At 42.6% G+C, this 21,787-nt stretch overlaps 2 protein-coding genes across 5 annotated transcripts in view; one reads left to right on the top strand and one right to left on the bottom strand.

Annotated features, from left to right (window-relative positions):
- LOC147224359 (galactosylgalactosylxylosylprotein 3-beta-glucuronosyltransferase 1) overlaps nt 1–21,787 on the top strand; it is a 74,982-nt gene that overhangs the window by 49,935 nt on the left and 3,260 nt on the right. For 2 of the 4 annotated variants that reach the window (XM_086164967.1, XM_086164968.1), the window contains 4 exons: nt 12,375–12,531; nt 14,223–14,365; nt 16,996–17,067; nt 17,173–17,684. In XM_086164967.1, coding sequence (XP_086021093.1) covers nt 14,254–14,365; nt 16,996–17,067; nt 17,173–17,684 — 696 coding nt within the window. In that variant the 5' untranslated portion in view covers nt 12,375–12,531; nt 14,223–14,253. The remainder of the gene's footprint in view (nt 1–12,374; nt 12,532–14,222; nt 14,366–16,995; nt 17,068–17,172; nt 17,685–21,787) is intronic. The other 2 variants (XM_086164969.1, XM_086164970.1) reach the window with 1 other exon arrangement.
- The window catches only part of LOC147224358 (beta-galactosidase-1-like protein 2), a 41,544-nt gene continuing 38,686 nt past the window's right edge, over nt 18,930–21,787 (bottom strand). The window contains exon 20 of the mRNA XM_086164965.1: nt 18,930–19,331. Coding sequence (XP_086021091.1) covers nt 19,310–19,331 — 22 coding nt within the window. The 3' untranslated portion in view covers nt 18,930–19,309. The remainder of the gene's footprint in view (nt 19,332–21,787) is intronic.

Here is a 21,787-nt window from a genome sequence, read left to right as displayed (position 1 = left end):
TGGGGAACATCAACCGGTCTGAAATTCTATATTTTCCTGCATGTTTCAGTCCCTCACTCAGACATGGGTCAATATGACAGCACTTTCCAAAAATCCCCGCATGTTCTGCCCTAATGAATTGGCATTAGTGGAACGAAGCTAACTCTGGCCTGAAGTTAGCAGCCAATTTTCACCAAAAGTATGAAGACAACTGACTATAAGCTTACTATGACATTTATCACAAGCCGATTGTCAGTAGCATTGTATGCATATGAAATGATAAGAGGATATGTAACTTAACCTTCGACAAACTATCTTCGTGATGACTGTTAAGGTGCTGCTTGAGGGTGCAGGAATTCTTTCCACTTACTCTGTGGCCAACATCTCCCTTTACAGTGCATTCAGGGCTTATTTCCGCTGGATTATATTTAAAATGTATCCTATGTATCCTCTCGTCGTTTCCGACAGCCGCCCTAGTCCAATGCACAGGTGTGCTGAGAAGAATGCGCGCTGCATGCCACGTGGTGGATGTGACCGAGCGAGGAAAGGGTGCAGCAGCATCGCATAAAATTTTAGGATTTAATTGAAAGATTACATGTGAAAATTTACGACCAGTCTCGTCTCGTCAATTAAAACACACACACATCTGATCATGTTTTTTAGTCATCAAAGAGCCATGGTTATCTTGTCAGAATCTTGTTTTTGTCATGAAAAAAAATGGCATCAACAAAATCATTTTGTCATTGTTGAAGAAGTCAACACTACATATGTCATGACTTTTTACAGTTTGTGTAATATTGTGATTGTAAGCGTGTGAAAGCATTATTCTTGCTGATTGGATAATAAATATCACATGGTAAGGAAGACACATGAGCTAACAGGTGCTTCCTGCCGTTCTCTTTCTTTAGGCAATATAGAATTTAAAAAAAAAGATAAATAAAACAAAATAAGGAGGACTTTCCCAACAGAGAAACAGAGCTTTTCAAGGAGAAGAGTGAACGATGTTTACAAATAATTGATTGTTTACAGAAAATTATTAATTCTGAATCTAAAAATTAAATTAAAGTTAAAATTAAATAAAAAGTAAAATTTAATTAGAATTTAAAAAAAGCACAACTTTAACTGAGGGCCAACATTGAAATTGCGTTGTGCACCACTTACTTTTATTTGTTTAGAATGAGTATGAATTGTGAAAATTGTAAAAAATAATTGCCCTACTGTGTGATTGAGAGAGTGAATGGTTGTTTGTCGCTATTTGTGGCTCTGCAATTGACTGTCAACCATTCCAGGGTGTACCTCGCCTCTCACTTAATGAGATGGATAGAGTGAGATAGGCTCCTCCACAAACCTAAATGTAGTATTAGCAGTAGATAATGAATGGATGAGTATGAATTGTTTAGAGCATTGTTTAGAGGGTGCACTGCACATCTACGTTGTCTCTTGCAACAATTAAAGAAGTGTTCTCTCTGACCAAAATATTTCCTTTATTGTCGCTGATGTGTTTGTGTGTGTGTGTGGGAGTGAGATAGAGGGACGCTGATCAGATATGAAACCTGACCAGTCGTCAATATGGATGTGCAGTAGGTTAGCATTTCCGCCTGTGTGCATGTTTTCTGTCAATTCACGGTTAATAACACCTCAAGCCAAAGCAGTACTTGTTGTTTTCACAGTTGTATTGAAAATGATGCATGGCAATGACTTTTACTATCTTTACAGCGCTCCAAATATCCTAAAGGTCTAGTCCTTCTTATTTTGTTAGTGGTTCATGTTTGTTAAATGGAATGGAAAGGAAATATCTCTAGAGCTTTTTGTACCAAACTGCAAGGGGAATCAAAATTATGAAAAAGCAAGAAAATAATGGTGTTATTGGTCCTTGGGAATTTGGAGGAAACCGGGGCCAAGGTGGTTCAAAAGTCAGAGGCAGACTTGACTGCAAATTTGAACGGTTGCCCCTGCTTTGTCTTTGAGGACTTTCTATCTGTGAGAAAGAGAGAATCGATACTTGGATGTAGCAATAAATTGGCACCTATTTCTGCCCGCGCTAATGAACAAAAACCCTTGAAGAAGCAGGACAGGAAAATGAAGGATGCATAACCCAGCTGTGATACAGCTCTCCCTGGAGTAACAAATTACATTACCACTGCCAGTTTAATTGTTGTGTTGTTGAAATAATGAATTTGATATTTTCCAATTAGAAGAACTTGTTAAACAAAGTCTCATTTGATTGATCTCTCACCTTCTGAATTATTCTTTCATACAGTATTAATAGTTGTCGCATTCTTTTTTTTTTTTTTTACAAATAAAAGGTGTTTTCTACTGGATTTACTGAGTTTTTACACTGGGGGTTCAGGGGTTTATAGCGGTTATCCTTGGAACAGAACATTCCTAGTTTGATTCCTGCGCTTCTCCTAGCCAGTTGAAGTGTTGTTGAGTAAGACACTGAACCTCTAACTACTCCCCTGGCACAGCTCTTTAGCTGCCTTTCTGCTCATGGTTCATCCATGATGGGTTATGCAGTGATCAAAATTCGCTGACGTTGTGCTCTTTGTATAACTGAATGTGACAAGGTATTTATTTGTCTCAAATGGACATGACCAGAAATGGACATGACCGGACTACCTCCCCTGGATGCCTCCCGGGGGAGGTCGGGGCAACCTCATCTGACTCCTCTCTATGTGGAGGAGCAGCGACTCCACCCTGAGCTCCTCTCGCATGACTGAGCTTCTCAACCCATCTCTAAGGGAGAGTCAGCCTCATTTTGGTCGTTTGTATCCGTGATCTCATTCTTTTGGCTACTACCCACAGCTGGTGACCATAGATGAGTAAGACACTGAACCTCAACAGACCACAATAGACCGGTCCAGAGTCCGCATCATTGGAGATGCCGCACCGATCTGCCGGTCTATCTCCCTTTCCATTCTTCCCTCACTCATGAACAATACCCCAAGATACTTGATGTCCTCCACTTGGGGCAGGAACTCTCCTCCGACCCGGAATGGGCATTCCACCCATTTCTAGTTGAGCCCCATGGTCTCAGATTTGGAGGTGCTGATCCCCATCCCTGCCACTTCACACTCAGCTGTGAACCGTCCCAGAGAGAGCTAGAGATCATGGCCTGATGAAGCCAATAGAACCACATCATCTGCAAAAGCAGAGACTATCCTGCAGCCGCTGAACCGCATCCCCTCAACGCCCTGGCTGGACCTAGAAATTCTGTCCATAAAAGTTATGAACAGAATTTGTGATAAAGGCAGAGTCCAACTCTCACCAGAACTTGATCCGACTTACAACCAGTAATGTGGACCAAGCTCCGAAACCGATCATACAGAGGCCAAACAGCTTGGATAACAGGGTTTGCATCCAGAGCCTTGAGGAACCCAGGGTGGACCACATCCACCCTCGGAGCCTGGCTACTGAAATAGATGTGGCTGCTCCAGAGTCCCCAGGCACTGCTTGCTTGTTGGAAGGCGTTTCAATGGGGTTGAGGAGGTCTCTGAAGTATTCCTGCCACCAATCTACAACGTCTTGAATTGAGGTCAGCAGGGCTCCACTCTCACTGTACACAGTGTTGACGGAGCACTGCTTCCCCCTCCCGAGCCACCGGATGGTGGACCAGAATCTCCTCAACGCCCACTGGAGGTTGCTCTCCATGGCCTCCTCGAACTCCTCCAAAGCCTGAGGTTTTGCCTCAGCAACCACCGAGACTGCATGCTGCTTGGCCTGCGAGTTCCTGTCAGCTGCCTCCAGATCCCCAAAGGCTAGAAATATCCAATCGGACTCCTTCAGTTTGATAGCCTCTGTCACAGCTGGAGTCCACCAGCGGGTTCAAGGGTTGCTGCCCCGACAAGCGCCGACCGCTTTATGGCCGGAGCTCGAGTCTGCCGCCTTGACAATGGAAGCACGGAACATGGCCTATTTGGACTCAATGTTCCCCTTCTGACAGGGGACTCTGCTAAACGTTCCCAGTCGATCAAAGAACTGTGGCCTAAGGTGTCTTGATGATACGTGGACACATATGGACACCTTTATGCTTGAACATGGAGTTTGTTATGGACAATCCTTGACAAGCACGGAAATCCAATAACCAAACACTGCCCGGGTTCAGATCAGGGGGGGTTTCCCCCCAATCACGCCCTTCTAAGTCTCCAAATACAGGGCCAAAGACAATTGCTCTACCTCCTGCGCCACACTGTACCCCATTTTAGCCATGTATTTGCATGCTGGTATCCAGTGTGTGTGGAGGGATATTATGTGTGTATCCAGTGTTTGTGGGCACTGTCGTTGTTTACGCGAGTGTTGAAGTCTCCCAGCATAATGAGGGAGTCCCCGGTAGGAGTGCTCTCTAGCAGCCCCTCTAGGGACCCCAAGAGGGGTGGGTAAACTAAACTGTTGTTGGATGTATAGCCACAAAACACAGTCAGAACCCATCCCCCCACCTGAAGGTGGAGGGAGGCTACCCTCTTGTGTTGAAGGCTACCGGGTTGAACCCCAATGTGCAGGCACTGAGATGGGGGGTAATCAATAAGCCCACACCTGCCCGGCGCCTCTCACCAGGGGCAACTCCAGAATAAAAAAAGAGTACATCCCCTCTCGAGAGCCCTGGTTCCAGACTGAATGCTGTACATCAAGAGGAGTCAGACTATGTCTAGTCGGAATCTCTCAGCCTCACATACCAGCTCAGGCTCCTTCAACTGCCAGAGAGGTGACATTCCATGTTCCAAGAGCCAGCTTCTGTCGCCGAAAATCGGACCACCAATGGTATGGGGATAGGAAAACTGAATCCAGTGCTGTTTGCCTTGGGTGACCCTTCCAGGGGCATAAACCCTCCGACAACATAGATCCCAGGGTTTACTGGGATGCACAAACCCCTCCACCATGGTAAGGTGGCAGCTCACAGAGGAGTGGAATAAAATTATGAAAAGAAATAATGAATTAATACTGCCATTTCAAAGAGAATATATGCTTCTAATGAAATATAGAACTATGAATTTTCAACATCGGTTCAGCATCATCATTTGGACAAATGCCCAAGGCAAATTTATTTTTTGATAATCGGTCAAAACAGATAATCATTTCAATCCGAGAAACATTACAATTCCTTGTAATGTATCACAATTACATGCGTCTTGTCAAAGAGTGATGCTTAGAAATGATACATTTCTTGCAAATAGAGTAGTATGAAATAAAAGACCCGATCAAAGTAGTGCTCAAGTCAGTCTTATCCTTTATATATTTAATCACTTGTAATACTTGTACTCTGGTACAATAAAATGCCTCCAACCAGTGCTTTGTTGATGATAAAAGGCGCGCCCCATACGTTTTGCCCCGCTCAATATCAAATGTGAACATTGCACATCACTGCTCATATCTCCCTTGATTTTAATCTTGCATAGTCTTTTTCTCTGTTGCTGCCTCGCTGAGATGTTTTCTTACCCCCGCGCCTCACCTTTTGAGTGTAACACTGTTAGTTCAACAATCAGTACAATCATTTTTGCATGTGGCATTGTTGCTGTGATTCTTTATTAATCAGCAGCAGGTGTTCTCTTCACAGCTGGTTAACCTGTGCTGATGTGAAAGGCTGTCAGGCTTCGTTGTCTGCCACTGGCTGCTGCCGTGTAAGCCGTGGGGTTTGAGCTGTATTCTCTTGCCACATCACATAGTTCAGGTGCTGCAGATACATACAGGCCACCCAGGGGTCTGTTGGGGCAGGTGCCTCTTAACCTATTTAGAAATGACATAACAGCTGACTGATTATGGCAAGATACAGCGATAAACGGTGTGTGTGTGTGTGTGTGTGTGTGTGTGTGTGTGTGTTTATGTGGTAATAATAAATATTATACACATTCAAAGTCAAGGAGTTCTTTAAGTTGCAATTGAGCAATTATTTATATCTCATTCATCCAAAGCATTTATTTATGCAACAAATATTAATAATGAGTAAGTACTGATAATAAATGAGTAATGAGAACAAAATAAAATTGTTTAAGATGTAATTTGTTTTTCTTTTTAAAGGGCCCTAGAAGGTGACAGTACCATAAGAAGTATCTCTCAGCAACAATTGATAAACATGACTTAGAGACAAACATCAATGCAGCCTCATTGGATCGGTCCAGGCCTGGGTTAACAACGACCGCCATATGTACCAATGACCTACAGGAAACCAATAGATATTGGGCTAGTGTGGGTCAAAGAAGGAGAGGAGGAAGGTGTATTCTGAAGCAGAGAGAGATGAGGATAGGCATGAGACTCGGACTGAGAGTAGGGACTTTAAATATCGGGACTATGATGGGAAAAGGTAGAGAGTTGGTTGACATGATGCAGAGAAGGAAAGTGGATATACTGCGTGTCCAGGAGACCAGGTGGAAAGGTTAATAAGGCTAGAAGATTAGGAGGAGGCTTTGAGTTGTACTATCATGGTACTGACAGGAAGAAAAATGGAGTAGGAATTATCTTGAAGGAGTTTTCTAGGAATGTTCTGGAGGTGAAAAGAATGTCAGATAGACTTATGAGTCTGAAACTGGAAATTGAAGGTGTGATGCACAATGTTGTAAGTGGTTATGCCCCGCAGGTGGGATGTGAGTTTAAGAAGAAGGAGAAGTTTGGAATTCGTGAGATGAAGTGATGCAGAAGATACCCAGAGATAATAGAGTGCTAATTGGTACAGACTTCAGTGAGAATGTTGGTGAATGCAATAGAGGGGATGAAAAAGTGATGGGCAGATTTGGTATACAGGATAGGAAGGCAAAGGGACAGATAGTGGTAGATTTTGCAAAGGATGGAAATGGCTGTAGTGAACACTTTTTTCCAGAAAAGACAGGAACATAGGATAACTTATAAGCACGGAGGTAAAAGCACGCAGGTAGACTACATCTTGTATAGACAAGGTAACCTCAAAGACATCAGTGACTGCAGAGTAGTTGTAGGTGAGCATAGGATGGTGGTTTGTAGGATTACTGCTGTGACAAGGAAGATCAAGAGGACAAAGGCAGAGCAGAGGACAAAGTGGTGGAAGCTACAAGGGGAGGAGTGTTGAATGGTTTTCGGGGAGGAGTTGAGTGAGGCCCTGGGTGGTCAGGGAGAGCTTCCAGATGGTTGAACAACTACAGCTAATGTTATCAGGAAGACAGGTAGGAGAGTTCTTGGTGTATCATCTGGAAGGAAAGTAAATAAGGAGACTTGGTTGTGGAATGGAGAAGTGCAGGAGTTTATACAGAGAAAGCGGTTTGCAACGATAAAGTGGGACACTGAGGGGACTGAAAAGAGCAGACAGGAGCACAGGGAGACACAGATTAAGGTAAAGATAGAGGAAGCAAAGGCAAAACAAAGTTTGTACGATGACTAAGGAGGGAGAGAATGATCTATACATGTTGGCAAAACAGAGAGATAAAGGATTGGAAAGGTTGTACAGCAGGTCCGGGTGATTAAGGATAGAGAGGGAAATGTATTGACAGATGCTTGAAGAGTGATGGGAAGATGGAGAGAGTGCTTTGAAGAGCTTATGAATAAGGAAAATGGAAGAGAAGTAAGGGTAAAAGAGGTGACTATTGTAGACCACAAAGTAGCAGATATTAATAAAAGTGAAGTGAGGAAGCACTGAAAAGGATGAAGAGAAGAAAGGCAGTTGATCCTAATGATAAACCTGTGGAGGTGTGGAAGTGTCTAGGAGAGGCAGCGGTAGAGTTTCTGACTAGATTATTCAACAGGATCTTAAAGAGTGAGAAGATGCCTGAGGATTGGAGACAAAATGTGTGATGGTGCCCATTTTTAAGAATAAGGGGGACGTGTGGAATTGGGGGAACTATAGAGGTAAAAAGTTGATGAGCCATACAATGAAGTTATGGGGATGAATAGTGGAAACTAGACTGAGAGCAGAAGTCAGCATTTGCGGGAAGCAGTGTTGCTTCATGCCTAGTTAAAGTACCACAGATGCACTTCTTGTTTTGAGAATGCATTAGAGAAGTACAGAGAAGGCCAGAGGGAGCTGCATTGCTTTTTTGTTGACCTAGAAAAAATTTATGACAGGGTGCCAGGAGAGGAACTCTGGAATTGTATGAGGAAGTCTTGAGTGACAGAGAAGTATGTTAGACAGGTGCAGGACATGTATGCTAGCTGTGAGACAGTGGTGCACTGGGCTGTAGGGGTAACAGAGAAGTTCAAGGTGGAGATGAGACTCCTCCATCAGGGATCTGCTCTGAGTCCCTTCTTGTTTGCGGTGGTGATGGACAGGCTGACGGATGAGGTTAGACAGGAATCTCCATGGACTATAATCTTTGCAGATGACATTGTGACCAGTAGTGAGAGCAGAGACCAGGTTGAGAAAAATCTAGAGAGATGGAGGTATGAGATGGAGATCAAGAATTTTGAAGGTACCTGGGGTCAACAGTCCTGAGGAACGGAGAGTGTGGAAATGAGGTGAAGAGACGGGTTCAAGCAGGTTGGAATGGGTTGGCGAAAAGTGTCAGGGCACCATGCGATTGAAGACTATGAGCCACAATGCTATATGGCCTAGAAGCAGTTACAATGACGAAAAGGTATGAGGAAGAGCTAGAAGTCACAGATATGAAGAAAGAGAGAGAGTGAGAGAGAGAGAGAGGTGAAGAATCGGGGACCAGAGAGTAATATGAGTATTTGATTTATCATAAATAAATGTGCGGGTGTGGAATCATATGTTTACTTAGCATGCATTGATATAAGATTTAGCAGTTATAAATATAAATGTGTGTTCTCTGGATTTATGCTCTTCAATCTTATTTCTCTATAAATTGTATAAAGACTATCCTTCCTCTATACATTGTTTTTTTTCCCTACATTTTTACTTTCCTCTCTGTTACCACATCTAGAAACTGCAACTGCTTGTCATCGGGTCTGACATGTTGGCAAGGTGTTGGATTTCCTTGTGTTTCATCCTGTCATCATACAAAGAAGGAGCTAGATTGTATGCAGGGAAAGAGGAAGAAAAAAGAACACAGCAACGGTTTTTAATTATGAGGTTGTGAGGATAATAGTATGCAGAATCAGTTGTATCTATTGAGTTGAATTCTTTCTTATTTTATTTTTGGGGACTACATTGTTCTTTTGCTGCTTTGACAGCAAAACCCTGCAGAGGTTTGTCTCAACCTTTAAGCACATTTTATTCCTTTTTTCCCACCAGCCAGAATTGTATTTTGAGATACTCAACATCTAAAAATTGGTTTTATTTGCACATATTAAGCAAATAGGCTGCACTACAGCAGTGGCTTGTTGATATTTTCCCATGGTTACCAGATCGTCTCTGTGAACTGATTGTTGTATTGCTGGGGTTCTTTCCTCCAGACCTAAACAACCACGAAGTTATATTTTTTGTCTGTTGCAAAGCCGCAGAGATCTAGTTTTCAGCCATCAAGTCTGCAGCTGATACCAACTACAGAAATCATAGGCTGACGGAAGAATCGGCCCCCACTGAGGCAACATTTCCCCAAATGTTCTTAAATATGACATTGTGGCGGACACAAAGGGCCATGGTCCCTCACCCCACGGGACTAACAGTCAGGGGGTGTGGTTAAGCCGGGTATATATAGATGATCCTGGATGTTCAAGTTATAGTTGTATTTTGTTGGTGTTTCCGAACTCCTCTACGCCTCCGCCATTGTTTCATCGGTGAGACACTACATTGGTCACCCCGAACTGGGCATGTCTGACTCAGATGAAGCTTGCGATGATACCTCATCTACGGCGCCCCACCCTGCTCAGCCGGACCCGACCGACAACGCCGTCCAGCTGCCGGAGTTTTGGCAGGACGCCCCGGCTGTTTGGTCCCAACACGCGGAGGCGATTTTTCAAATGTTGTCATAGGATGGCAGGTATTTTTTGGTCGACATTCTGGTGGCCAGCCTGTCAGCCAATGTGCACCTGAAGCACCTAACTCAGGGTTTCCGCCACCAAGCTGAGCATGGCCTCATTATCAACCCGGCTCAACCCGGCTAAGTGTCAGTTTGGTCTTTCGGCAATCGATTTCTTAGGGCACCGCATTTCACAGCAGGATGAAGTTCTGTTGCCATCGAATGTGCAGGCGGTGACTGATTTCCCGCGTTCAGCGTCAGTCAAAGCGCTGCAGGAGTTCTTAGGCATGGTCAATTTTTACAACCGTTTCTGCCCTCATGCTGCTCACCTCCTTCAGCTGCCGTATGAAGCTTTGCGTTCCTGATATGCAAAACATGGGGTTGACTGGACTCCGGAACGGGTTCAGGCTTTTGACGGGGCAAAGCGTGCCCTGACGAATGCGGCCCTCCTTGCCCATCCTGCGGCCATGGCGCCGATAGCATTGACGACTGATGCGTCTGATGTGGCAGTGGGGGCTGTGGTTGAACAGTGGGTTGCAGATACCTGGCAGCTGCTCACCTTCTTTAGCCGCAAACTGAGGGACAGCAAACGCAAATACAGTGTTTTCGACAGGGAGTTGTTGGCCCTGCATCTGGCTACGCGGCATTTACGTTTTCTTCTGAAGGGTCGCTCCTTTACGGCGTATGTGGATCACAAGCCATTGACTTTCGCCATGTCGAGAGTTGCCGAGCCGTGGTCTGCCCGCCAGCAGCGACATCTTGCAGCTGTTTCCAAGTTCACTACGGACATTAGCCATGTGGCTGGGAAGTTCAAACCTGTATCAGATTGCTTGTCGCAGTTTCTCATCTGTCCTGTGCATGTTGGGATCGATTTTACTGCTACGGCCGCCGACCAGCCCAGTGACACGGATGTCCCCGCCCTGCGGTCGTCAAGTACAGGTCTCGTGCTGGATGATGTGGCTGTTCGGGAAGTTAGCCCTGCCCTTCTCTGCGACGTCTCTACTGGCCGGCCCCAACTGCTTGTCCCGGAGGTTTGGCGGCGTCGGGCATTCGACTCGCTCTCAAACCCGGGAGTCCGTGTGTCTCCCGGCGCACGGAGTCGCACGAAGACGCATGGACTCCCGGCCATTTGACCGGGAGTCCGTGCGTCAGTGAAACTTGGGGTCTGCAGTTCGTGTCGTTGCTCTGGTCGGCGTTGGCTGGGTCTTTGGGGACGACAGTGCACCGTACGACGGCATACCACCCTAAGGTTAAAGGCCTGTGCGAGTGATTTCACCGCTCCCTGAAGGCGGCGTTGTGGGCTGCGCTCTCAGGTGACAATTGGGTGGACCGTTTGCCGTGGGTCTTGCTAGGGTTACGCTCCGAGAGGTCTGCTCCACTTTCCCGGCCGTTTGCACCCCTAGGTGTGCGTTTTCTGGGCCCGGCCCACCACTGTTTTCCACGGTCTTTTGTGACAGCGGAACTCATGTTGGCTTGTTTCATGTTCGTTGGGCATGATGCTCACCGCTTGCCACTGCAACCCCCATATGATGGGCCATTCCAGGTGCTTGAGGCAGGCACCAAGAGTTTTGTTTTAGACATGGGCGGGTGTAGGGAGCGCGTCACGCTAGATCGGTGGAAACCGGCACACAGGGTGGCAGGTGAAGATGTGTCCCCTTTCCAGGTACCCCGCTGGGGCTGCCCCCCGTCCAAGCCTGCGGCAAGGCTCCTGCAAACCCAGCGTCCGACACCTCCTGTTGACATGCACGAGGGACGTCGGAGCCATTTCGGCAGACTCATCAGGACTCCTGTGCGGGGCTAGTTGTGTTTCTTGAGTCCCTTCTGGGTGTTCGAGGGGGGGCTGTGTGGCCGACACGAAGGGGCGTGGTCTCTCACCCCACGGGACTATAGGTCGGGAGGCATGGTTAAGCCGAGTATATATAGATGATCCCGGATGTTCAAGTTCTAGTTGTATTTTGATGGTGTTTCAAATTAGAGGACCGAACTCATCTACGCCTCCGCCATTATTTCATCGGTGAAACAACACAACATGATATTTTTGTAACATCCTCCACCCTAGACTGTTGGCAAACCCTGGGGCTATGACTAAACTTCTTCCACATTACTCTAAGAAAAAATACATCATTTAACTAAAGATAAAATGAAGAAATGAAGAGTTGGTGTCCCTGCAGCTCAGACCAGAGATACAGAAACATCAATAAATACAGTTATTACATATTAGCAGCAGTCAGAAAACGCTCTGGGTTCCTCAGATGCAAACAAACTACAGTTCATTGCAGTGACCTTTTCTATTGCTGAATAGTTAACCTCAGTTCTTTGACTTTAATAAAATATAGATATCACACCGACACATTGCTCATGATGGTATATACTGTATGATCAAGGATGTCTGAGGGCCATTTGACTCCTAGACCATGTCCATATTTGCATGTTTGAATCTGACTGTCCTTGAATGTCCGATGCTGATCTGAGCGAGAGAGGCGATGAAGGTGATACGTGCTGTGAAAAAACAAAGGGAGAGGTGTTCGCAATCTTTTTATCACTGAATTATATGCAATGAATGTCCCTATCTTCCAGGTCTAAGAGTTTCCCATCCAAGTGAGCAGAGGAGCAGAGGGAAATGGTCAGCTATGAATTCACAGAGCATCCAGCAGCTACATAGCTCATCCATGATGCAGTGTGACCCACGAGGCTGTGCATCACAAGTGGTGCCATAATCCAGTAATCACCGTGGGTAAGCATCCAAAACCTGTAGCCACCATATGCTTGGACTTCCTGCATGTTGAGCACTCAGTCAGAATACATGTAATATAAAGCCAGCAGTGAACAGAAAATGGATGGATGGATGGATGGATGGATGGATGGATGGATGGATGGATGGATGGATGGATGGATGGATGGATGGATGGATGGATGGATGGATGGATGGATATCATACAAAATGTATACATTGACAGGTGGTGGTTTTCTGCTGGTCTGATTGAGTGAACTGTACATCAGCAAAGCACCACATTCCAGGATTCAGATTTATTGCATAGTTGCAAAAGATGTTGTAAACTATCTCTCTCTCTCTGTCACTCACTCTTCCTCCGTGATTATCTTGGATGATGAGCCCTACTTTAAATCTCGTAAATAAGGCACTTAATCATCTTAAAGCATTGAAGCTCTTGTACTAGGTGGTTCTGATATTGACTTCCTTGCCATCTCTTGTTCTACATAAGTACATGCGCCAAAAGGTCCATCTGCATTCACACCGGGGCAGCCAATCACAGGGTCACATACAGAGAGACATTTATTCACTCACTATACAGTATTTTCCCAATTAACCGGCTTCTCCTCCGGAGAACCTTGAAAAACACCACGCAGACACAGGGAGAATGCAAACTCCAAATAGAAAGGTCCACTTGTCGGAATCGAACCGGGATCCTTTGTGCTGCGAGGACAAAGCGCTAAGCACTGCATTTGCAACTTATTTTCTCTGAGTTTGATAAGTGGAAAAGTGACCCTGGGAAACAATAAACCATCAACAACCCTGCATTGCTGCATTAATGGGATTTCTATTTAAACTTATACAAGATACAACATACATGGAAAACTTTGCTTCAAAAAGTTAGAATCGGTACACTTTATCATAAAGTTAACAATTGTCTTACCTATTGTGTCATGTGCTTTACAGTTATTAATATTTTTTTCCGCCTGATGGCTGCAACTTAATTGTAAACACATTCAAGTACTCCAACACGCTTGAATTGTAGGTTCTGTAAGGCCTCAATATGCCACTTCAATAGCAGTGGGGTTGGGATTGATGCAGGAAACCTGAATTTTTTCCGTGTGTGTAAATTGGATACGAATAAACATCTGCTCTTGCCTTCTGCCTGCTTTTAATTGAGCAGATCGGTAAATAGCATTTTGTCAGTTGTGGATTTGATTAATTCCAGGAACCTACTCATAAGCTCTCTGGAACAATCGAGGAGTTTGTCGCCTAAAGTAGTTTTTCAATGTTATTTGGAGTGAATTTAAGAATTAAAAGCTTCACCTGAAAACCTTCATTTGAGTTTGTAGATCCCATTATCAATTTTCTGGAACTTTTCTTTTGACTATCTTAAATTTATGGGTTATTTCTTGCTAATTTTCAAGTACCGATTTACATCCTCTCTCACTTTTGTTTTACTTTAAATTTATTTTTATAAAAAAATATATAGCAGTAGACACATTTCAAGGAGCAATGCTAAAACCTTGTTTAAGGTACTTTTAATAACCAACTGCACTGTGATGGATTTGACCCGTTTTTTGTCCTGCTGCTGTTTTACGCCATGTTTCATTACATTTATTTCTTTAATTTTGCATTGGGAAAAATGGTCTACATATGCTTATTTCTCTGCTAAAAAAACATGCTAATGAACCTTTTTTTTTTCCTTGCTTCAGGTAATGCAGGGCCAAATAACCAATCCTGGAGATGCCGAAGAGAAGAGATATTCTTGCCATTGTGTTGATCGTTTTACCCTGGACTCTGCTCATCACTGTTTGGCATCAAAGTGCTATAGCTCCACTTCTCGCCATCCGCAAGGGTATGCATTGCACCGCACTCCACAGGCAATATCACACTGAAGTAGGTCCTCGATCCTCACACCGCACTTCAAGTTTAGACAACAAGCCATTCATTTACAGACACTTGCAAACTGTGATATTAACTCTATCACCGTTCAATACCACTTGTCTAGCCATTGTAGATCTCATCAGTATGAACTGTTTGTGGTCACAGTGAAAACTTGGGATAGCTCACATTTCACATGTACAGTTACCTCGGAAAAGGATTTCACACCGTGCAATTTGTCACGCGCTATTGTTTGGCTGCCTCATATGAATGGTTTTCTTTCTGGTGACTTTATGCTCCCACTGGCCAATCCTTTTACAGCTACGATCCATTCGCCATGCTTTGGCTCATCCCATATATTCTTTTCTCGTAATATTACTCCTACTTTCTTCACAAAACATGCAGCATCACTGGAAAGAATTCACTAACAATGCATGTCATGTCCAGTTAAATCTGCTTTTTCTTTTAAATAAGAAAATCAATCTGTCAAATAGCCTCATCATAAATCACATGGATTTTGACTTTGTTCGAACTCTTCAGTAGACAACAGTGAGTTTCTCAGCGACAAACCAACAGTATTAAATGTCAAATATGCCACCCGGTGAAACAGATGGATAGAAAGCAAATCAACAGGCCTTTTTTTTCTTCATACAATGTCAGAGAAGGACTCCCATGGGTTTTAAAACCACATCAATTTCCACAATTTTTTCCACTAATGTGTCAATAAAAAAAGTCATGTCCAATGCTACTAAGTCACTTTGATTTATAATAGAGTATGCCATGTAAATAGTTCAATACAGAGAAACTATCAAATAATTTAAAAAATATGACGAAAGGATTATTATCCCTGTGACCTAGACAGCTCATGAGCTTGGTTTTTTTATTTGTGCTTGTATAGAGGCTGGAGGTTTTGGCTTGATGATTGCTGGCAGCCTCTGATGAACATCTGGCCATCAGCAGATTGTGTTAATCTATGTGGCACAGAAATGCCATTTTTTTGTCCGAAGTGCAAATGGCAATCATGCCGAACATTGACAAAAGTTGCCTTTACCTGCGACAAAATGAAGAGAAATGAACAAACTTGATGACTCTTTTATCCTCTTGCATCATGTCTAAACTATTAGGGCCACAATAACTAATCTTTCCAATGGCTGGTGACTCAGTACTTGTCTACTATTTACAACTAGGGATGAAATTAATGTTTGTATGTCACTCTTTGTGATATTCTTTGATGGTCCTGTATTATGCACAAAGTAACACAATTCCTACTTGATAGAATCTAAGAATTAATATTGTTTGAGAGCCTTGGATTTACCATTTATGAGGCTGAAGACAGCTGCTATAATATAAAACCAAACGATTGAATTATTACTTCTTTTACTGAGAAATTGGACCTTTTGTTCACTCTATTAGCATGGCATTCCATGAAAATATAAATTTAATGTTATTTAAAACATACAGACCTCAAGTCTTTGTCCAAACAACTGATTATCTCATTACATGTGATATTCATGATCATGTTTTGTCACTGTATCTAAGATGGTTATCATAACTGTTCCTTAATCATTCTTGAGGGGTCAATTCAAAAATAGTTAACATGTTAAAGAAAGATTATAGGAAGTTCAAAATGAAACCAATAACCAGTTAAAAACATTAATAGGTTGCATCAAGGATATGTGTAGACCTAATTTGATTGGCTTGAGATGGTGATGGATAAACTTTGGAAGAATAACAGAATCAGAAATATTTTATTTATCCCGTAGGAAGTTGAGTACAGATGCAATTTAAAAAAAAAAAACAACCATAGCATTTATTACTATTTATAGTGTTTTATATTGATTGTTTAGAGAAATTATGTAGATGGAATCCTAACATACAATAACCTACCACCCCCAAACAAAAAAATACATATAGTATGCATACATAAATATCTCTCTATATATTCTTTTTTTTTTTTAATTCTACTTTTCTCCATAACAAAGGCTTACTCTCAAGGCATGAAAATAAATATAGGGATTTCAATGCTTCTTTTGTTTTAGTTTTTTTGTTTTGTTTTTCCTTCTTAATCAAGTAAAATCTGATGTACATTATGTTTGTTTTTAAATTGGGGGATAATTTTTTTTATTTATTTATTTTTTAAATAAAGATGTACTCTAATGCTATTGAGTATAAAGGTTTAAAGAAACAATTACCCTCAGTTTCCCAACACAACCGCGCACTTCAGACAAAAGGGCTGTCACATCTTTTTACACCATGACCATAGTTCAGTTAGAGAATCAAACTTGAAAAATAATCCTCTATCAAGGGCAGCAAATGATCATTTTATAGACATAAAAACGAAAGAGGCTTTTTCTGAGGGCACTAATATCCTCAGGCCAATATAATGCTGCAAAGTATGATGATTTACTATGAAAGTAAGTGGCGCAGGGGTATATTTGTTGGAAGCAGGAAACAGGGACACACATACTGGCTAACAATAAAAGCCCCGACAGCAAGGCTCTGGGTGCAGCATGACAGCCATTCTTCCCCTTTCCTTCTCCTGTGCTGTCTCTCTTCCCATCAGCTCTATTATCCTCTCACAGTCCCTGCTTTCACTCTTTGCAGCCTGTCACCACCTAGTAAAAGAGATCTTTATCATTCCAGAGAGGCTTGCAGTCCGCCACCACCGACTCTCAGGTACACTTCACCCCTACTGGGTTTAAGTCACCTGAGGAAAGTATACAAAGGGCAGCCCAAGGTGGCGCTAATGCCTTACATGTCTTCTTCATCCCTAATCTGCAGATGATGGTGTTGAGGGCAAGAGGGAGGCCGGCAGCCAGGCACAGGACTCCAAGGAATACTGCACATCAGATAAGGACATTGTGGAGGTGGTGAGGACTGAATATGTTTACACGCGACCTCCACCTTGGTCCGATGTGCTGCCCACCATCCACATCATCACCCCGACATACAGCCGCCCAGTGCAGAAGGCGGAGCTGACACGGCTGGCGAATACCTTCCTCCATGTTCCCAACCTACACTGGATCCTAGTGGAGGACTCCCAACGGCGAACCCCTCTCGTGACACGGCTACTCCGAGAAACGGGGCTCAACTACACCCACCTCAATGTGGAAACACCCAGGAACTATAAGCTGCGGGGTGACACGCGGGACCCCAGAATTCCAAGGGGGACCATGCAGAGGAATCTCGCCCTGCGGTGGTTAAGGGAGACCTTCAACACAAACACCAGTCAAGGCGGAATAGTATACTTTGCTGATGATGACAACACATACAGCCTGGAGCTGTTTGAGGAGGTTAGTTCTGATTTGTACCGTCCCCTTGGAAATGTTCATTTGGTGCATTTTTGCAATCACTTAAATGATCGAATCGATATAAACACCCTTATCATGTGTCCTCACACAGGAGCTCTTAGTAATGCAGGCACTGCACTGAGGGGCTGCAAAATTGAATTTGCTGCCTAAACAGCCGAACCGCAGATGCATCTCCCATAGATGCTGGGACACTCAGGGGAGATCAATTAATTGCCTTATAATACACAGGGAGGAAAAACTCAAAATCTATAAAGCGATCTGTTATTTAGTTTATTGTTTAATTAGCCGTGATGTGATGAACTAAAACATCTGAAATGGAAGGTTTAAACGTGACTCATGGTCACAAACATGGATGGCAGTAGCCACATGACTCACCATCTTTCAACTTGATTTTTTAACTAAAGGCTTGTACCAATTTGCGGTTACTTAAAATTTAGGCCTATGTTTCACACAATGGAACAGGTTGCAAATTCCCGATTTGCAAAAAAATGCCTGTAGAAGTGTAATATATAATTGACTCATTCTCAACATCCCATCATGCATTATTTAACTTTGTCCATATTAACATTGTGTTATTTAATCTACAATATGTCAATTATTCTGTGTCCATCCTTTGCAACTGTCCTTGCTCATAAACTTCTTCATATGCACTCAGGTCTTTAGTTTTGTATGGACTCTGATTGCTATTTGCGATAACTATAATTACGTATGTAAAATTAATAATACTAATAATAGTCATAATAATAATACTACTAATAATATAATGTTATCATCATTATTGCTGCTATTAATATCATTATTGCTTTTATTATAATTGCAATTATAACAAGTAAAAAAGTACTACAAGTAAAAAGAATCTGGTCCAATAACAAACATCACCCTGTTACTCCTCTCATTTCTGCTTGGATAAATGAAAATAGTGCACAGGTTAATTCAAGGGGTCTGGATGACTGAACTACTCCCTGTAGGAACACAAAGACTGACTGATTTGGCCCACATCAAAATATTAAAAGCTAAGCACCACTTTAGCCAGTGAAGGATTGATCGTTAAAATGATAAGGAAATCTGATCATGAGCCTGGCTCAAGATAAGGTACAGTACAAAAAAAAAATTAACTCCATATTTTGTCTATAATTAATTAAGAATCTGGGTAGAAATGGTAACTAAGACATTAACACACCGTTATTACAGTTTACAGTTTCTTGTGCTTTAAGTATAACAATTGAAACGAGCAGTACATTATAGCGCAACACAAAGTAATTCCCTATGTAGCACAATGATATTTAATGGGACTATAAATCTCCAGAAACGTAAAAAATGTTTGAGGCAGTCGGGATCCCAGAGGAGAGAACTTTGGGCACGTAATGAGAACAATGCAGGCAAACTACCTCGACAACAGTAGAATTACCTGGGCAGATACGGTTGAGCAGTGCTCCCAACATTAGCCTGAAGTCTTGTTAGAGGTACAGACAGGGTCTGTAGTAAGTGGAGCGTTGGGTATTGACAGAGTCTGTCATTACCTTTCTCTGGGAATCAGCTGAAGTGGTCTGTATCCCTAAGAGGCCCTCAATCACCTCAAACAGGCCGATTTATGGGCCAGAGCAATGTCACTGAGTAGAGAGAAAAAGACTGAAAACAGAGGGGGAGAAAGAGAAGGAGAGACAAAGAGACAGTAAGGACGCAAAATTAATTAGAAGAAAAGCCAAGGTTACAGTCAGTGGGTCGAAAAGCTGAGTCAAATGCACCTGCAGCGTGATTTAATAACACCATATCCACATTGTGTCAACACATCTACTATCTTAAAAGTAGTAGGTGTGGATTTACATATCCCGTTAGGAAAGTTGAAAGAGCACTGCACTGCTGAAGACAAAAATAGGTCATAATAGGACCTGTCTAAGGTGCGCTTTAGCTCTATGAATGTCATCTGTATGAATATATTGGCAAAAAACTAAAATGGTAATAATTGTGACACGTGCTGTGTGCAGGGTACAAATGTGATACTATCTAATAAAAATAAGTTATGATCAGAACTAAAAGCTCATTATTACCGAAAGTTGTTCTTGCAAGAAATTCCACTGTACTCCATAATTCTGTCCACCTATGTTTATGCATATGTATATTTAGACGGATACTAGAATTGAAGCTGCCAGGCAGGAGGTCTAGAGGAAGAGAAAATTGATGGACGTAGTGAAAGAGGATATGAAGGTAGATGGTGTGAGAGAGGAGCATACAGAGAGTCAGATGGAAAAGGTTGATTCACTGTGGCGACCCCTGAAGGGAAAAGCCAAAAGAAGAAGGAGAGGATGTATCATCAAAATATATGCACAAAATGATTCACTTTCAAGTCATTTTATGAGGCCTAATTTGAAAACTGTAAATTCATCGTCCGTCAAGGTCCGTCATCATCACCATCATCATACCAATACATAAATGAATTAATTGCATAGAAAATGAATGAATACATTTTGCGTGTACACAAATGCTGCACTAACCCATGATACTGACAAAATAAGCAGCAGAGACTCATCTCAACTGACATTCCCGACACTGCAGACTTAAGGTCATGTAAAACAAAACCCTGCAGAGACTTAAACCACTGAAACTGCATTCACATCACATTCTGCTTCCAGATCAAAAAAAAGCTCTACTTCATCAAATTAAGATTATAATAGCCCTTTTTAATATTAATTTAAGAGAGTTTTTTTCTTTACTAATATGCATATTAAATGTGTATATCTAAAAAAAGAAAAGAAAAAAAAACAATGTACACACCTAAAACAGTAGGGTTTTATTGTTAGGTTGCAGCACAAGATGGAATTTGGCAGGCAAAGCAACTTATTTTAAAGATTTTTAGTCATTGGTTCTCCTTTTTGGGGAAAAAATGTGGGGAAGGACTCACAACATGAGACATTATGGAAGGAAGAACCAAGAAAGGCATGTCATTTAAAAAAAAAAAAAAAAAAAAAAAAAAAAAGTTAGTTTGCACCATGCGGGGTGTTTGTTCATTGTCTCTGTAGTCTTCACTATGCAGAGCAAGAGACAGAATGCGCGTGTATCTGGCAGTCGTGAACATGAAAACTGAACCAAATCCTATTCATAAAAAATAGGGCAAGGAGAACTTGTGTTTTCATTTGCTTGGTCGACAGTATAAGAGGGATTTGTGCTGCTTTACTTGCTGGTTTCCCCACCAGGGGCTGCAGGCAGAACACTAATTTTCACTATAGATGGGAAAGTGTCAACAAGCCTCTTGACATTGCCTGCAGAAAGGTAGATTTATGTGCTTCTTTGATTTAAAGCATACGTATATCTGCAAGGGAAGCCAGCAGGATGGGTTAGCGGGTGGAATCAGATTTGTACTGGCAAGGTTTGAGGCAAACCTCTGAGCCAAGTACTTAGTAGGGCTCCCGAGTATCGAGCAGTGGTTTAGTGAAGTACATCCAGATCTGAATATAGAAAAAAAAAAACTGAGAGTAAAGGAGGACATTGCTGAAAAACGACATGAAACACAAAAAACACAGCGAGGGATGATGAAGGCTAGTGCATGTGACCCATTTTACAGCATGACAGTTGTATGGAAATTCTCCTATGAGCGATGCATTCTCTTTTCAGCCATTATCAACCACATCTTATTAAGACAGAGTATCCTGACAAATCTTATCCGGTCTTTTCCCAAAAGATTTCCAACACACCCCCAGACATCTCTGTCATGTTTTAACTCAGCTACTTGGCGGTTGCTTTAGGTGACCCCGGTGCCGTTTGTCACTGGAGATTCATTTTGTAGATAATCACTTAGATGAACGAAAAGACATAAAACTTTTCTCAAGTTTGCGCAAAACACTCCGACATTTACTCCAGATTTACGAAGACTTTTCGGTTAAATAGGTGCACGCATAATGATTACTGATGCTCTTTGGAACTGCCCTCCCCCCTTGTTATATGAACATACACTTCATGACTGCAGCAGCGGTTCTCGTCAGCGCAGCAAAGACTCTTTGAGAGGAAGGCAAAGAAAAGGGCAGCCAGACAATTTGATGCCTTCAGATTTCAGATTAAAAGAAAAAGAAAAAAAGATGGATGCCTGTGTT

The sequence above is a fragment of the Fistularia commersonii genome, chromosome 18, assembly GCF_037954325.1.
Source record: "Fistularia commersonii isolate RoL2024-O1a breed Wild chromosome 18, RoL_Fcom_v1.0, whole genome shotgun sequence".
Taxonomy (NCBI): Eukaryota; Metazoa; Chordata; class Actinopteri; order Syngnathiformes; family Fistulariidae; genus Fistularia; species Fistularia commersonii.
Note: the sequence above shows the minus strand (reverse complement) of the source record. Positions and strands in the feature narration are given on the sequence as shown.